This window comes from Scylla paramamosain, chromosome 18 (genome assembly GCF_035594125.1).
Source record: "Scylla paramamosain isolate STU-SP2022 chromosome 18, ASM3559412v1, whole genome shotgun sequence".
In the NCBI taxonomy this organism is placed as follows: Eukaryota; Metazoa; Arthropoda; class Malacostraca; order Decapoda; family Portunidae; genus Scylla; species Scylla paramamosain.
This window is the reverse complement of record NC_087168.1, coordinates 17,537,150-17,553,505: the sequence shown is the minus strand read 5'-3', so window position 1 is coordinate 17,553,505 and position 16,356 is coordinate 17,537,150. Positions and strand designations below refer to the sequence as shown.

Genomic DNA, 16,356 nt, shown 5'->3' with positions numbered 1-16,356 from the left:
CTCTCTTCTATAAGTCTTCCAGCTAATGTTTCCTCATGTTTTCCTTTTCTGCTTGTACTTACTGACATCAATGCTGAAGATGCCACACTTGTGCTCCCTCCTGATGGGGGAAGAGCCACCATCCACAGGGGTCGGGCAGAAGGAGTTGAGGGAAGCTGTGTCAGGGAATGCCAGGTTGGCTGAGTATGCCATTGACTCAGCGCTGCGTTCATACCAGTACTGCTCCCCTGTAATGCAAGGAACACAGCCACATTAAGGAAGAGCTCAGACATAAAGGATGGACTCAAAACTCTGAAATAAAATGTGATGCTAGTAATGTGCAATGAAGACTGTTTGGAAATGTAATCACTCTTGCACTTTTATGTTAGTTTCAACCATGAAGATTTTTCAATGATTAATAACCTAAAATAATCCCTCATTGGGATAAATATCCCAAACCTAACATGACATCTTATGAGGAAATTATCTTTGGGGAAATATTGTGAGTGATGTGTTGGATGGGGAAATATTGTGAGTGATGTGTTGGATTTGGAGCATATGCAACAGAAATGCACGAAAAAAATTCAACATAAATGGGAAAAAAACATAAACTTTTACTTTCCACTGTCTAAAGTGTTCTGGTTTCTGCTTCTGGAAATCCATATATAAACCATTAAGTTGATAGATTCTAATGCCCAAACCAAAACAGTATTCATTTGATGCATCCTGTGTCAGAGGATGTACCCAGAAGATGGGGATGTTTTGACTAATAAGGTTTCAGTCTGAGAGCATCTTCCAACACAAGACACTTCATTACAAGCAGGGTATAATATAATTTTGATTTTGGAGATTATACTACAAAGGCTTTATAGTTTGAATATGAATGTCCAGAGACTGACATGAAAAGGATATTGGGGAGTGGAAAGCAGAGATTATTCCTTCATGCCAAAGAACACAATAAAAGAGGGTCAGCAACATATAGGACAAAACAATTACTTCATGCAACACAGGAATTACACAAGAAAATACTTCATCAAATCATCTTTGTGGGAACAGGAAATGCAGGAGCTACAACAAAACTACAAAGCATATTCTACCTCATGTACATCCATCTTTATATGTCTATTATATACTGTAATTACCTACCAATCTTCTATGAAAGCTTAGCATATAAAAATATTGAAGAAAAGAAGACTATTTCTATTTCTGTCCTTCATTACAGGTTATGCATTCCATCCACTTCTGTCTTTGAGTGTTCCTTCAATCAGTTGACTCCCAATCCCAAGTTATTCATCTTTCACACATTCACCCACTTCATTGCATCCAGTGCTGAAATTTTTTTTAACATATACATCCACTACTTCATATATCTCTTTCGAATTTCACCTTCTATTGCATTCTACTTTCTATGCATCAAATATTTTCCCAATGTACAGTATCCTTCTCTCTGCATCCCCTTACCTGTTATCCCAGTACTCTTGCATCCTAATCACAATATCTCTCTCTCTCTCTCTCTCTCTCTCTCTCTCTCTCTCTCTCTCTCTCTCTCTCTCTCTCTCTCTCTCTCTCTCTCTCTCCATGCATTTAGGCAACAACAACATACCATTGGTGGAAGTGAGGTAGTGAGGTGGGGGACATACATGAGGTTCGGGAGAAGACTCAAGACTCTCGTCGCCCTCGCTCGTGAGGTGGCCACCTGTACCTGAGATCTCTGGCGTCTCTGTGATGGTGAGGGTTTCTGCCAGTTTGTCTTCATCTGAGCTGCTGCTGCCAGAAGAGGATATGTGTCTTTTCTTCACTCTCTCTGCCTGGGGATTTGAAGTGCTGTGTGTATTGTCACTAGTGGTTTCCTGTGAAGCTGCTTGTTGAGTGCTGTCATCAGAAGTCTCGGTCTCCACGACAGGGATGCTCTCCTTTGCCTCTGTGTTCTGGTTACTGGAGTCGCTGGTACTTTCCTGCGAGCTGTCCTTGAGGTCCTCCATGCTGTGCTCACCACTGTCATCTGTTGTACTGCCTTTGCCAGGGTTCAGATCTGGACTCTCTCTCTCCATGTCCTTCACAACACTGTCTGCTGAACTCTCACAACTATTACTCTGTTCCTCACTCTGTTCCTTACTGTCTTCAGCTGAACTCATACTTTCCTCTGAGTTCTGTTCACTAACACTTCCAGCTGGGGTGTTCTTTGCAGTACTTGCACCATCTTCTACCTCCTGCTCCTCTGCTGGGTACCCATTGCTGCTGCCTGTCTCTTCACTGCTTGCCTCTGTGGTGCCCCCACTAGCCTCCATGCCTGCCTTGGGAGGGCTATGACTGCTGCCTCCCTCACTGTTAGGGCTCACCTCCTCCTTGGAATGTGTTGCATCACTTGAGGTGTCCAGTGTGGATATGCCAGAGGTGGACATTGCTGCATCATCCAAGGAAGTCTGTCATGAAGAGGGGAAGAGAATCATGAATTAAAATGCTGAGTTAATCTTCAAACAATACTCTTGATAGGATAAGTTGTTTAAAATTATCAAGCAATTTTGATTTTGCAAAGTATAGAATTTGTGTTAGTAAAGCTGTAGGCAAATGTGCATCATGTAAGTGGCATCCCCACCTTCCTCACTGTGCCACTGCTGTCATGAAGTGCCAGTGAGGACATGGAGAGGGACTCGGAATCTGAGGTAGGATATGGGGAGTTGCTGCGGCTGTTCCCCTCACCACTGCAAAGACACAAGCACATGCTGTATGCTCCTCAAAGTAGTGAATGCATGCCCCACACACACACACACACACACACACACACACACACACACACACATAAACCCATAATTAACAAACTAGACTACAAAGTAGATAATTACAACAAACAAGTTAGCAGTATTAAATAAACTTAAATCTGCTAAGTGAAGATAATAAATGCTAATATATATTAAAATATACATAAGTGTTGAACACACACACACACACACACACACAGGAGATAGATTCACTCATGCACTCACTCACTCACTCACTTGATCTGTGAAATAAGGTCATGGTTCCTCTTGAGCCTCTCATTGGGTATCCAGCTAAGGTGCAGAGTGGTGCCGTGGCAAGGGTCTGCCTGGCACTTGATCACCAAGTAACCTGGGTGGTGCACCTTCTCCCCGTCACCCCGGCATCGCCAAGGGGGATGCACACACACGTTGTTCTTGCCTGTGGGTGAGGTTGAGAGGTGGTGTGGTCTGATTAAGCTGTGCTGAGTTCAGCTGAGTGGGATGTAGTGATGTTTAATGATACAGTGGGTTTTTATAGTGAGTCTGGGAACTTCTGCATCCCAATTCACTGCTAAATATACAATCAACCCTCAGTTTCACAGACCTCAATCCATTGGATTTCTGGAAATCTAAACAAAATTATGAAAAACTAAGTAGACAAAAAATTATCACTTTATAGCTTAAAGAACACAAAGTTTCAAAAGAACAGACAATAGAATCACTGAAAATGAACTGCATGTGACAGGAAAATGTGTCATAGCACATACAAAGTCTTAATAATAATAAAATAATAATAATAATAATAACTGGACTTCAAATAAGATACAACAAACCTATACATATGAACTCTTAGAGGAAACAACAAATCACAAACTCAAAGTATGCACAAAATGTTCAAGAAAAAAAGCACGAGAAAAGACATGACAGCTAGACACAGATACAAAAATCAAGACAAAAAACAAACAATGAACTCACAGAACACAATATCCCCATCTTCATAAGTCGGCTTGGAATTCTCAGATCCTGTGAGGCCAAGAAAGCTGGAGGCCCTTCGGATAATGCCATTGAGGGACATCCTGAAGGAGTTGGATTAGGATGGGAGACCACGGAGCAGACCAGATCAGTGACTTCAGGAGCTCAGTGCCTTGTGGCCATCCTTGCCTTGGCTATTGGAGGGAATGAGGATGAGCGAGTGAGTAAGTGGGTAAGGGAGCATGCAAGAGGAAATGATGAGAGAGGAGTGGGGGTATATATTAAGGCTAAGGTCAGGGCAGGAAGGAAAAGGATGCATTATGTGGAAAGGAAGGGAAGGAAAGGAGTTAAAAAGAAACACTGAATAAAATATGATGTAACAGAGAGAGAGAGAGAGAGAGAGAGAGAGAGAGAGAGAGAGAGAGAGAGAGAGAGAGAGAGAGAGAGAGAGAGAGAGAGAGAGAGAGAGAGAGAGAGAGAGAGAGAGAGAGAGAGAGAGAGAGAGAGATAAAAAGCAGGCAATGAAAATATGAAAATAAGTACAAGCGACAATACAAGGGAACAAAAGGAAGAGAGAATGGGGCAAGAAGAGTGATAGATGGAAATAATCAAAGAAAGTAAGGCCTGGACATAAAACAAAAAGTATAATGTTGAACAAGAACATAAGAGGGAGAGAAAAAGCAAGAGGAAGCGAGAAGATAGGAAGAGGGACACAGGAAGGATGACAGGGCAGGAGAGAAATTCAGGGATGGGAAGATAAAAGAAAGTGGTAAAGATACAGTGAAAAGGAGGCTGCATGGGTGACAAGGAAAAAGAGAACTGTGAGAAGGAAAAGCAGGGATAAAACTGAGAAATTAATTGAGGTAAATAAAAAGAGAGATAAGATGGATGAAAGGAGACAATGAAAGGTACAGAGGATGAAAAAGTATATGCACACTGGTCTACATTAATTAATACATGTACCTCTTCTTCAGTGCACATATCATCATTTTTTAATACCTTGACTCTTGAGCACATAGTACAAGATGTGCTAAGAGACTACATAACTGTGATATAATGTAGTGTGCTTTAATTTTTTATCTTATTAATTTATATATTATCATGCTTTCTATTTCTGTTACTACTATTACCACTGTTAACATTATCTTCATTATTGTTATTAACATTATCATTACTATTACTATCATTGTTTATTTAAGAGTGTGAATGATGTGTGTATGAGTGTGTGGTGCTTTGTCTAGACAGCCCCATGTGGAATATATAGATTGAAAGAAAAAATTTATTTTGTAAGTTCTAAGAGCAAGTGGAGTGGGAATTCCCCTCCTTTATGTTTTTATTCCCACAGTGAGACAATCTGTGAATTCCTCTCACATGCCAGACTCATGATCTGAAGCTGTGCCCTCCCAGTGAGTTTTGAGTTTATCTAATCTTATCTGTGGATAAGGATGTGACCTTTCACACATAAACACACTTTTGATGAAGAGGATCAAGGGGACACTAACAGGTCACTATGCAACAAAAACCCTTATAACCAGACCAGTACACAAACCTCAGCTTGTCATGCGATAGATGACATTACTAAAAAGCTAAGCAATGTGTACAATGTTGTCTGTCTGCATGTCTGGAAGTTTGAGGTTAATGTACCTCCATGGTGTGGTGGGCAGTGCATCATAATTATCTGCACACTCTCTCTTACTCACACACACACACACACACACACACACACACACACACACACATGCACACATCCTAAATCACTAGCTGTTCATAAAATAAACTGTAATGTGAGAGTCTAAAGAGTGTGTAGAAATTACAGTTTAGTTCACATAAAGAACACAACAATCCAGTGTTTTTACTTTTGAGAAAATAAAGACAACTTATTGATTACTAGTGTGGGAGCCAAAGCACTACTACACACATGTTCTGAACTGTCTCACATCATGGCTTGTTTGGAGTGTGGCGGATTCTCTGTCGGTGAGTTCATTCCTCCTTAGCTACTCTTGGCCAGATCCTGTGGTCTTATCTTGCACTATAAAAATACCTTAAATTTGGTCCACATTATAACTTCTTTAGCTTCACTCAAAATAATTTCATGGTCTGTGCTATATACCTGCTGTGGTTTTGCTACGGCTCCACTTATGGCTTTTTTACTCTAAGTTCTGCATCGAGGTGCACCACAATGAACAATAATTGGTTCATCCAAACGCTTCTGTCTATCTATCTGCAATATTTTGAACTAAAAGGAAATACATGAGGTTGATGTTCTTCCCTCACACATAATTTCTTGCAGTGATATGTATGTGATAATGATAATGATGTGTGTGTGTGTGTGTGTGTAAAATATACCAAGTTCTGACAGTAAACAAATCTACATAAATATACCTCTACAACAATCTGTGTATCATTTCAGTATTGCATTTGATACTGTAGTTTATATCCGACAAGTTTATGTATGTCCATGACTTTAGTTTTACAGTAAGGCATTTGTCCAACCTAACCAATGAGTTTGAAGGATTGGTGGGAGATAGGGACTGGGAAGGAGGAAAATAGATACATAAAGTAAACAAATAAATAAATAAAAAGTAATGCATAGTACCTAAAAAAAAATATATATAAAAGGAAGAAAAAAAAGACTTCATATATATTCCCTAAACCAGCTCAAATTAACCTTATCTCGCATTATCAAAGATCACCCATACAAAAACTCAAACATATGTCACGAAAAATAAGCCTCCTATGTAATATTCGACTAGCACACACACTGGCGGGGATGCGTATTAGTTAGGTAAGCACACCGTTAGGAGTGAGGCTGGCAGCAACACGCCTAAGTGACAGTTCGCAGTGAGGCATGAAACTTACCTAGTACGCATAAACCCACACACATAAACCTCATCTCACAAAACCAAAGCACCCTATTTATACCCAGCAGGAGATAAATACCACGCGTGTAAGTGCAGACATACCCTGAGAGACACCCACTCATGTCTGTACTAAAAGCAGGCCTGACAGCTGGTTGAGATGACAAGTCGTGGTGGTGCATAGCGATATTACAGACCCACCCACCACCAGCACCAGCACCACCACGCTTCACCGCCCACACTCTTCACACTCTCACGCTCCTCTCCCTCACCCTAAGGAGTAAGGATGCAAGGAACACTCACCTACGTGCTGGCAGCCACTCACTCTCACACACACACACCACCAACAGCACCACCACACACCGCCTCCTGCCTGCCTGCGTCACCACACTCGTGACGTCAAATCAAAACATTCTGACTCCGCTACCCGCGCCACTCTCAGTTCTAGTCTCATATTTTCTCCCTTTTTTTAATGTTTTTTACCACTCATCTCCGTGTTCTTGTCAGGTGCTTACATTATATTATCTACCAGTCACGTCTCCAATACGTTAGAATGCTTCTCCGTGTCATTTTCGAGGTGGAAAACTTTTTTTTACCTAATATGTCAAGGATTCCAGTTATTTCCTTTCTCTATGTTATACAATTCATCTCCGTCTTACTATTAAGTATCTACATATTCTCCTACCACTTATGTCTCCAGTACATTTAAACTCTTCCTCGTTTAATTTTCGCCGGGGGAAACTACAAAAAAAATTTCCTATATCAAGTTCTATATCCCGTTAACTTCTCGATCTTTGTTGTTTTTTTCCTGTTGCGTAATTGGGAACTGTCAAATTTCCAAAGGACATACTGCCGAGGTTTTCTGAAAGCATTATTTCTGGTAAGGTTAAGAAGTGGTAAAAACCCGTGATATAACTGTAAGCACAACTTTACGCTGGCGATGCAGACGAATGTTATGTTAAAATAGCGTGATAAATAATTGTGTGCGTGCTACAGTGAGTGAGAGGTGATGGTGGATATGAATGCGGATGTCTGACAGAGGAGAAGGAGGAAGAGGATGAGGAAAATGAGGAGGAGGAAGAGGAGGAAAAAAAAAAATAGGAAAGACAAGACACAAGAAAAGCAAGATGATGTGAACAAAGGAAGGAAGAAGGAAGGAAAAAAAAAATGATGAAGAAAACGATGATAAAGTAGAGAAAAATAAGAGAGGAATGGATTAAGAAAGAAAGCAAGAGGTGTAGAAGAAGAAGAAGAAGTAGTAGGAAGGAAGGAAGGAAGGAAGGAAGGAAGGAAGGAAGGAAGGAAGAAAGAAAAAGAGAAAGAAAAGAGAAAGAAAGAAAGTATGTAAGTAAGACAGAAAGAAAGATAATGATGATACTGATTAGGAGGTGGAGGAGGGAAAGTAAGAGGGTACCAAACACGAAGCAGTAAACATTTATCTTTCTGTTAACACCTCAGAAAGTTTGCACGCTGCGCTTAATTCTCGCGGCGTCTTTATCTCGACAGGCACGTAGGTGGTGGTGGTGGTGGTCTTGAGTTTCATTGAACCGTGTAGGTTTGAAATAAAAAGCCATCAACTGAGAATATGGAAGTAAGCTTTTTTAAAGTTTGAGAATGTTTTTATTAGTATATTTGTGTAACTTGAAGCTGTGTTATGTAGTCTTCCTTGTTGGATATCAAAGCTTATCAACATAACACTCGTCAGAACGGTGTGGACGAAGAGAGGATCTGAGGAGGGTATTTAAGCAGCGCAATGACAAGATTCTTTGGATTAGAAATCAAGGTAGAGCAGGAAGTAACGGATCCAAGTTTGATAAAGTAAGATTTGATAGGGAGATAGGACCAAACTGGCTCTGATACATAGGACGGTAGCAGATGACCGGAATAGACTCAGTAATCGCGTTACTGTCAAGTTAATAGGAAGCTTTGAGATTAGACAGATTTATGGAGGAGCATGATAGTAGACACATACAATGTTCATAACTATTATATATGAACTGCCATGTGTAGGCCTACTGGCTTCTTGCAGCTTTCATTAAAGATGTGAGACTTGCTGAGAAAGTTCCCATCTATTTTTTTTTTCCTTCATTTCATTTTTTAGTACCAGGGTATAAATTTTTATTCTAGGTACCATTATAAGATTGCATAAGTTTACTATTTTTTATTGAAGCGAAAAATTAATCTGTTCCTAGTTATCTAATACAATTCTATCTTTATTTACTGTCTTCTGACCAACAGCTGGTAAATTTATGAAGCTTGAAGATCGCCTGGTGAAGGTGAATGGGTTAACCCGTTGACTAATGCGGCTTCCTTTCTCTTGCGCAAGTTTATATGGTAATTCTGAAAGATACACCCAGAGCAAAGGGCTTTATCGAGTATTACGTAAAGTTTTTAGTGCATGCAACTTAATCTTTCCTTAGTGGGATAACCTATGTAACCAACAAAGTAACTAACTAACGAACTAACTCACTCACTAAATGAATAAATAAATCAAATCAAACGAAAAGAGTCATTAAGTGTAAGAAGGCTAAGACGAGAGGAAATGTAAGAGAAGAGAGGTGGCTATGGTGGTGGTGGTGCTGGTGGTGGTGGTGGTGATAGAGGAGGCGGCGAAATGTCAACACCGCACCAGTTTATCTCCCCATCAGGTGATTTAATTACAGATAACGATTCGCTGCTGATTACAAGCGAATGATACCGCGTGATTAGAGTATTGTGCGGTGAACATGATAAGTCTGTGATACCCCTTGACTCTGAATCATAATTACGAAGGTACGGTAATTAATAGGTGGCGAGAGAGAGAGAGAGAGAGAGAGAGAGAGAGAGAGAGAGAGAGAGAGAGAGAACATAAGAACATAAGAAATAAGGGAAGCTGCAAGAAGCGACCAGGCTTACACGTGACAGTCCCTGTATGAAATATACCTACCTATTTCCATCTATTATCCCCATCCATAAACTTGTCTAATCTTCTCTTAAAGCTCCCTAATGTCCTAGCACTAACAACATGATTACTGAGTCCGTTCCACTCATCTACCACTCTATTTGAGAACCAATTTTTTCCTATCTTCTTCCTAAACCTAAATTTTTCAAGCTTGAACCCGTTATTTCTTGTTCTACCCTGGTTGCTGATCCTAAGAATTTTTGCTTACATCCCCCTTGTTATAACCCTTATACCACTTAAAGACTTCTATCAGCTCCCCTCTTAACGTATGTTTCTCTAAAGAATGCAAATTTAACAACTTCAATCTCGCCTCGTAAGGAATACGAGAGAGAGACGCCACTCATACTCAAGAAATTGATCGATTAGATAAAAAAGAAAAAAAATACATCTGCCATCCATTTGAATCCTTAGTGCAGATAAATTTTCACGGGGCGACATACAACAACAACAACAACAACAACAACAACAACAACAACAACAACAACAATAATGAGTAGCACCACCACCAACCACAAACCAACCACAACCACCAACCACAAAACAACAACAAAAGCAAGCAATAGTAATCATTCTGAGAACAACATTTTTTTTTCTCCCCTGCCAGGCTTTATGGAGCGAACAAGTGTGTGTTAATGAGACATCTCGTGCTGCCCCCGCCACAGACAGGTCCCCAGCAACAGCAGCAGCAGGCCACACGCAGCTCACACCGCAAGAAGACCATTTGAAAACACACTCGAACACGCAGTGATTTTAATGAAAAAGAAGAAGAAGAAGAAGAAGAGAGAGAGAGAGAGAGAGAGAGAGAGAGAGAGAGAGAGAGAGAGAGAGAGAGAGAGAGAGAGAGAGAGAGAGAGATGAAAGAAAGAAACGAAGGGAATAAAGAAAAAATAATGAAAAACAAAAAAAAGAAAGAAGAAAGAAGAGAATGAATGAACAGAAAAATAAGAAAGGAAAAATAAGAAGAGAGGAGAATAAAAGAACGTTACTCCAACATTCTTATCCCTAACACTTAATATTCATTTTCTCTATAAACTTTGAGTCTTCCCCTTTACTGTCCTAGAGGAAGAAATTATTTATTATCCTTATCCTCCGTACTTTAGATTAGATTAGTGGAGCTTATCATCCCATCTTCAAGAGCTTAACACGTCTGGTAATCTTTGTTCATTCTTATCTTCATTCGTTTTCATGCGGTATAGAATAGGTTGCCTTCATCCGTTTTCTTTCGTCTTTCACTTTTTATTTCACTTTCCCAGATTAGGAAGCAGAGTTGTTATACTACAGGTGGTTACTTCTCTCTCTCTCTCTCTCTCTCTCTCTCTCCTCTCTCTCTCTCTCTCTCTCCTCTCTCTCTCTCTCTCTCTCTCTCTCTATGTTAGGTTCAGTTTTAACTTAAAGGAGGACACATTGTGCGTTTTTGTGTTCATAGGAGTGGTGTGAAAACAATAATATTTCACATTTAAAGGAAAGCTAAAAAAAAAACACGCTTTATTTAAATTAATCTATATAACTTTCTATATATTTATTTTACTTCTGCATTTCATGATTAAAAAATTGTAGTTTAGAGAGAAATTCTTGAAAAAAAAAATATATAAAACAAATAAATAAACAAAACGACGATTAGTGAAAAATAATACGAAAAGCAAATAAACGTGACAAAAACAAAGAAAAGAAAAGAAGAAAAGAAAAGAAAAAATAAAACAGTCGTTTAACAAAGAATGAGAAAAAGAAACAAAAAAAAAACATAATTAATTCAAGCAAAAAAAAAAAAAAAAAACGAAACGAAGGAAAGATGAGACAATTGTAGAAAAAAACAGGACAAAATTAGATAAAATAAACATACTCTTACTTAACAGAAAACTTCAAATGAATTGCAACAGAAAACGTACGTGCCGAACACGGAAAAAAAATAATAATAAACAAATAAAAATGGATTCACGAATAACTAGAATGCAGAAGAAAGTGAAGCAATTTCCTGTATACTTTTTCCTACTCTTAAATTGTCCTGAGAGAGAGAGAGAGAGAGAGAGAGAGAGAGAGAGAGAGAGAGAGAGAGAGAGAGAGAGAGAGAGAGAGAGAGAGAGAGAGAGAGAAAGGTAGCAAGGTAGGGCAGGTAAGATTTTCCGTGGCCCTTAATCAACCTTTTAAGGGAGGGAAGGATGAGAGGGAGGGAGGGAGAGGGAGGGAGGAAGCGACAGGTGACGGAAGGGAAGAGGTAAAGAGGGATAAGTGGGAGGTGGAAAGGAAGGAAGAATGACATAATAGGAGAGAAAATGGAAGGGTGGTGGTGCTGGTGGTGGTGGTGGTGGTGGTGGTGGTGGTAGTGGTGTTGGTGGTGGTAGAAATACGTAGTTGTAGTAGAAGAGAAAGAAGGAAGGAAGGAAGGAAGGAAGGAAGGAAGGAAGGAAGGAAGGAAAGAAGGAAGGAAAGAAGGAAAGAAGGAAGGAAGGATGACAGACAGACAGACAGAAAGAAAGAAAAGAAAAAAAAAGTGACAGTAGTAGTAGTAGTAGTAGTAGTAGTAGTAGTAGTAGTAGTAGTAGTAGTAGCAGTAGAAATATATCACTATTACAAATAATACCACCACCACCACCATTACAAGAACAAGAACAACAACAACAACTACTACAACTATTACTACAACAACAACAACAACAACAATTATTATTACTACTACTACTACTACTACTACTACTACTACTACTACTACCTGTGTGTCAAGGGTAAGGTATTCCTCAATCTATCCTTTTCCTCTTCTATTCTGCGTATCTCATCCTTCCTTCCCTTCCTCCCTCTTCCTCCCCTCCCTCCCCCTGCCTTGCCCTTCTCTTCCTGTGACGTGATGGCTGACCTTTCTCTTACATGAGGAGGGAATGGAGGGAAAGGGGAGGGAGGAGGAGGGAGGGGGAGGCAAGGGGAGGAGAGATATAAAAGGCAGAGGGAAGAAGATGAAGTGAGGTTGATTTCTATTGGACAAAGATTACTGTGTTGGTTTGATTTTTTTTTATTCCAGTGGGGTGTTTATCTCTCTCTCTCTCTCTCTCTCTCTCTCTCTCTCTCTCTCTCTCTCTCTCTCTCTCTCTGGTTATGTTGTAATTTCCTGTTTTTTTTTTTTATCGTACTGGATTTGTTTCGTTTATAAAGGTGACTCCTATTACTCTTCTTCTTCTTTTTCTTCTTCTTCTTCTTCTTCTTTCTCCTCCTCTTCTTTTTCTTCTTCTCCTTCTTCTTCTTTCTACCTTCCCTTATCATGTCTCTATTTTACTTTTTTTTATCTACTTTGCTTCATATTATCTTTTCTTCTTTTTCGTGTTTTTTTTCTTTCTATTTTCCCTTATCGTGTTTGTATTTTACTTGTACATGTTTTTTTTTTCTATTTCCTTTATTTGCTGCGTTATATTTCTTTTTTTCTTTTATTTCCTCCTCTATTTTGTTTTTTATTTCTTTTTCGGTCAGAATGTTATGATTTGAGAGAGAGAGAGAGAGAGAGAGAGAGAGAGAGAGAGAGAGAGAGAGAGAGAGAGAGAGAGAGAGAGAGAGAGAGAGAGAGAGAGAAAGAAAGGGGAAGGTTAGACACAGGACTACAGCAAAATGTCAACACACACACACACACACACACACACACACACACACACACACACACACACACACACACACACACACACACACACACACACACACACAAAAAGGGAGGTCACTGAGAAGGTCAACTTGAAATTGGTAATAAAAGTGACCTCTCTCTCTCTCTCTCTCTCTCTCTCTCTCTCTCTCTCTCTCTCTCTCTCTCTCTCTCTCTCTCTCTCTCTCTCTCTCTCTCTCTCTCTCTCTCTCTCTCTCTCTCTCTCTCTCTCTCTCTCTCTGTGTGTGTGTGTGTGTGTGTGTGTGTGTGTGTGTGTGTGTGTGAGAGAGAGAGAGAGAGAGAGAGAGAGAGAGAGAGAGAGAGAGAGAGAGAGAGAGAGAGAGAGAGAGAGAGAGAGAGAGAGATAGTGGGACGCAGAAAAGTACATACACGCATACATACATACATACATACATACATACATACATACATACAGTAAAATCCCTCTCATCCGGCATTCGAGTATCCGGCAGCTTCAAGTATCCGGCACATTTTTCCCCGAGCCTTAAAATCAATAAAAAAAATCAATGTGTACTCATAAATTCGATTAAAATTCCCGCGCGAGGCATACTTTGTCTCCTCGCCACCAGAGCGCACTGCTTCGCGCCACCCGCGGCCCACTGCACTGTGTTTACTCAGTGACTCAGTCCCGCGTGTGCACTGTTTATCGCCTGACGCCTTCATCATGCCTAAAGTTGTAGAAAAGAGGAAGCGTGTTGTGCTTACACTTAAGCAGCTGATCAGATCAGCTGCTGATTAAGATCAGCTGATCTTTGTTATGGTAAGATGCGTGAGTGTAGGGTGGTGATTGTGGACAAAATTTCACTTCTATTCAAGTATCCGGCAATATTCAAGTATCCGGCATTTCGGCCGTCCCGTTGATGCCGAATAAGAGGGATTTTACTGTACATACAAATGAATGTGCATGGCATTTATTAAAACAGACGACATTATTTTAATACGCAAGATATCAAACAACAAATAAATCAATCATGCAAACAAGTCATGAAGATCGAGTTAAGTTTGAAAAGAAATAGAACAAGATACAAAATAAATTCCCATAAATTATTAGTATAAAAAGAAAAGAAAGAAAAAGAGGAAAGGAAAAAAAATCACATTCTTAATTGATTACTTAAACAGAGCCATTATTTTTATTGCAATCTTCAAATTATAACAAAAAATCCGATAATATGAGAAAAAGAAAAAAAAAGTTAAGGGAAAGTAAGAAATGGATGTATGTCAATGAGATGAAAGTGAATGCAAGAACGCAGCGGCTAATAGAGAAATATTCACAAAATTGAACCATTACTATTAATGATGAATGCTTCTCACTGTACAAGACTTTCTATTCACTTTGTCCGCCTCACTAATGCAAGAGTTAACCAACAGTTTCACGTATTCCCTTCATTGGTAAACACTGAAACTCATTAACTCGCTGCCTGTTTCTCTTTTCCCTCCTGCCTACACCTTGAACTGTTTTATAAGACTCGAATTATTTTGAGATTCTATAATCCTCTATCTATTTCTCTTTTTATTCTCTCCTTTCTACGATTTGAACTGTTTTAAAAATACTCTTTTAAACTGTTTTATAATTCTGTAACTTTATATCATTTTTTTTTTACCTCCTTATGACATGTATTCTTTAAAAAGATTTTTGAACTCTTAAAACTCTGTAACTCAATACGTTCTTCTATTAATTTAACTCCTTATGACTTGAACTCTTTAAAAATATCCTTGAACCGTCTTAAAATCTTATAACTCACTACCTGGCTGCTTGTTCCTCCTTCGTATGACTTGAACAGTATTAAGGATTGAATTCCCTTTAAACTCTGCAACTCTATACCTGTTATTTTATTTATTCTTTTTTTTTCAACCACATACGACTCAAAGTGTTTTTTAAATTATGGAACTTTCTAACTGCTTCAATTTTGTCCTCCTTTAAAAGAGGAGTATCAAGACGCATACGAAACTAAATTGGCCAGGTTTTCTCTTTTCCTCTCTCTTTTTCTCCCTACGTATGGCATTTTAGGAGAGGCAAGTTGAGTGTATGACCGACGAATAGGACCACTGATGTTTTTTTTTCTTTATATCTACTACTACTACTACTACTACTACTACTACTACTACTACTACTAACTACTACTACTACTACTACTACTCTACCACCATTTCTACTATCACTATTATTATTGCTACTACTATTACAACAACAGCGACTACTACTACTACTACTACTACTACTACTACTACTACTACTACTACTACTACTACTACTACTAGCGCCACCACCACCACCACTAACACCGGATGGGAAGCATGAAAACCGGTCATTAAGCATATCATTAGAGGAGGAGGAGGAGGAGGAGGAGGAGGAGGAGGAGGAGGAGGAGGAGGAGATAAAAAGATGAAAAGGAAAATACCGGACGAGATAAGAAAGGAGTGGAAAACAGAAATCTAAAAGAACATTAACGAGAAAGAGAGAGAGAGAGAGAGAGAGAGAGAGAGAGAGAGAGAGAGAGAGAGAGAGAGAGAGAGAGTGGACAGAAGGGGCATAATGGTCTGGGAAGGACGGCATAAGTGAAGGTCATCTCTCTCTCTCTCTCTCTCTCTCTCTCTCTCTCTCTCTCTCTCTCTCTCTCTCTCTCTCAACCAAGACAAAAAAGTACGAAAATATCTAATCCATACACACATGAACGCACATTTGATGCAACCACACACATAAACACACACAAACACACACACACACACACACACACACACACACACACACACACACACACACACACACACACACACACACACACACACACACACACACACTCACACACACACTCACACACACAGATGAGGTTCCGCAGTAAACAACCATCACTTGAGTTTTGGAAGCGTGAAGCAGGAACGTGTGTGTGTGTGTGTGTGTGTGTGTGTGTGGTTTTAATGGGAAAGATGCGTCGTTGCTCTCTCTCTCTCTCTCTCTCTCTCTCTCTCTCTCTCTCTCTCTCTCTCTCTCTCTCTCTCTCTCTCTCTTTCTAACTTTACAACGTCACGTATTTAATTAACATGCTTTATGCTTTTGTTGTTGCTTTCTCTACTTCCACCACCACCACCACCACCACCACCACCACCACCACTACTACTTCAACGACTATTCATGATGAAGATATGTATAGAAAGTAACATATTCACTGTCATTATTATTATTATTATTATTATTATTATTATTTTCATTATTATTATTATTATTATTATTAT

At 39.4% G+C, this 16,356-nt stretch overlaps 1 protein-coding gene across 8 annotated transcripts in view; it reads right to left on the bottom strand.

Annotated features, from left to right (window-relative positions):
- Positions 1-16,356, bottom strand: part of LOC135109205 (TBC1 domain family member 16-like) — a 111,065-nt gene that overhangs the window by 16,884 nt on the left and 77,825 nt on the right. For 4 of the 8 annotated variants that reach the window (XM_064020390.1, XM_064020392.1, XM_064020393.1 and 1 more), the window contains 5 exons: positions 3,693-3,883; positions 2,976-3,156; positions 2,576-2,681; positions 1,583-2,402; positions 63-227 (listed from right to left, as the gene is read on the bottom strand). In XM_064020390.1, coding sequence (XP_063876460.1) covers positions 63-227; positions 1,583-2,402; positions 2,576-2,681; positions 2,976-3,156; positions 3,693-3,792 — 1,372 coding nt within the window. In that variant the 5' untranslated portion in view covers positions 3,793-3,883. Of the gene's footprint in view, positions 1-62; positions 228-1,582; positions 2,403-2,575; positions 2,682-2,975; positions 3,157-3,692; positions 3,884-6,652; positions 6,800-6,850; positions 6,980-16,356 lie in introns of those variants that run through there. The other 4 variants (XM_064020395.1, XM_064020389.1, XM_064020396.1 and 1 more) reach the window with 3 other exon arrangements.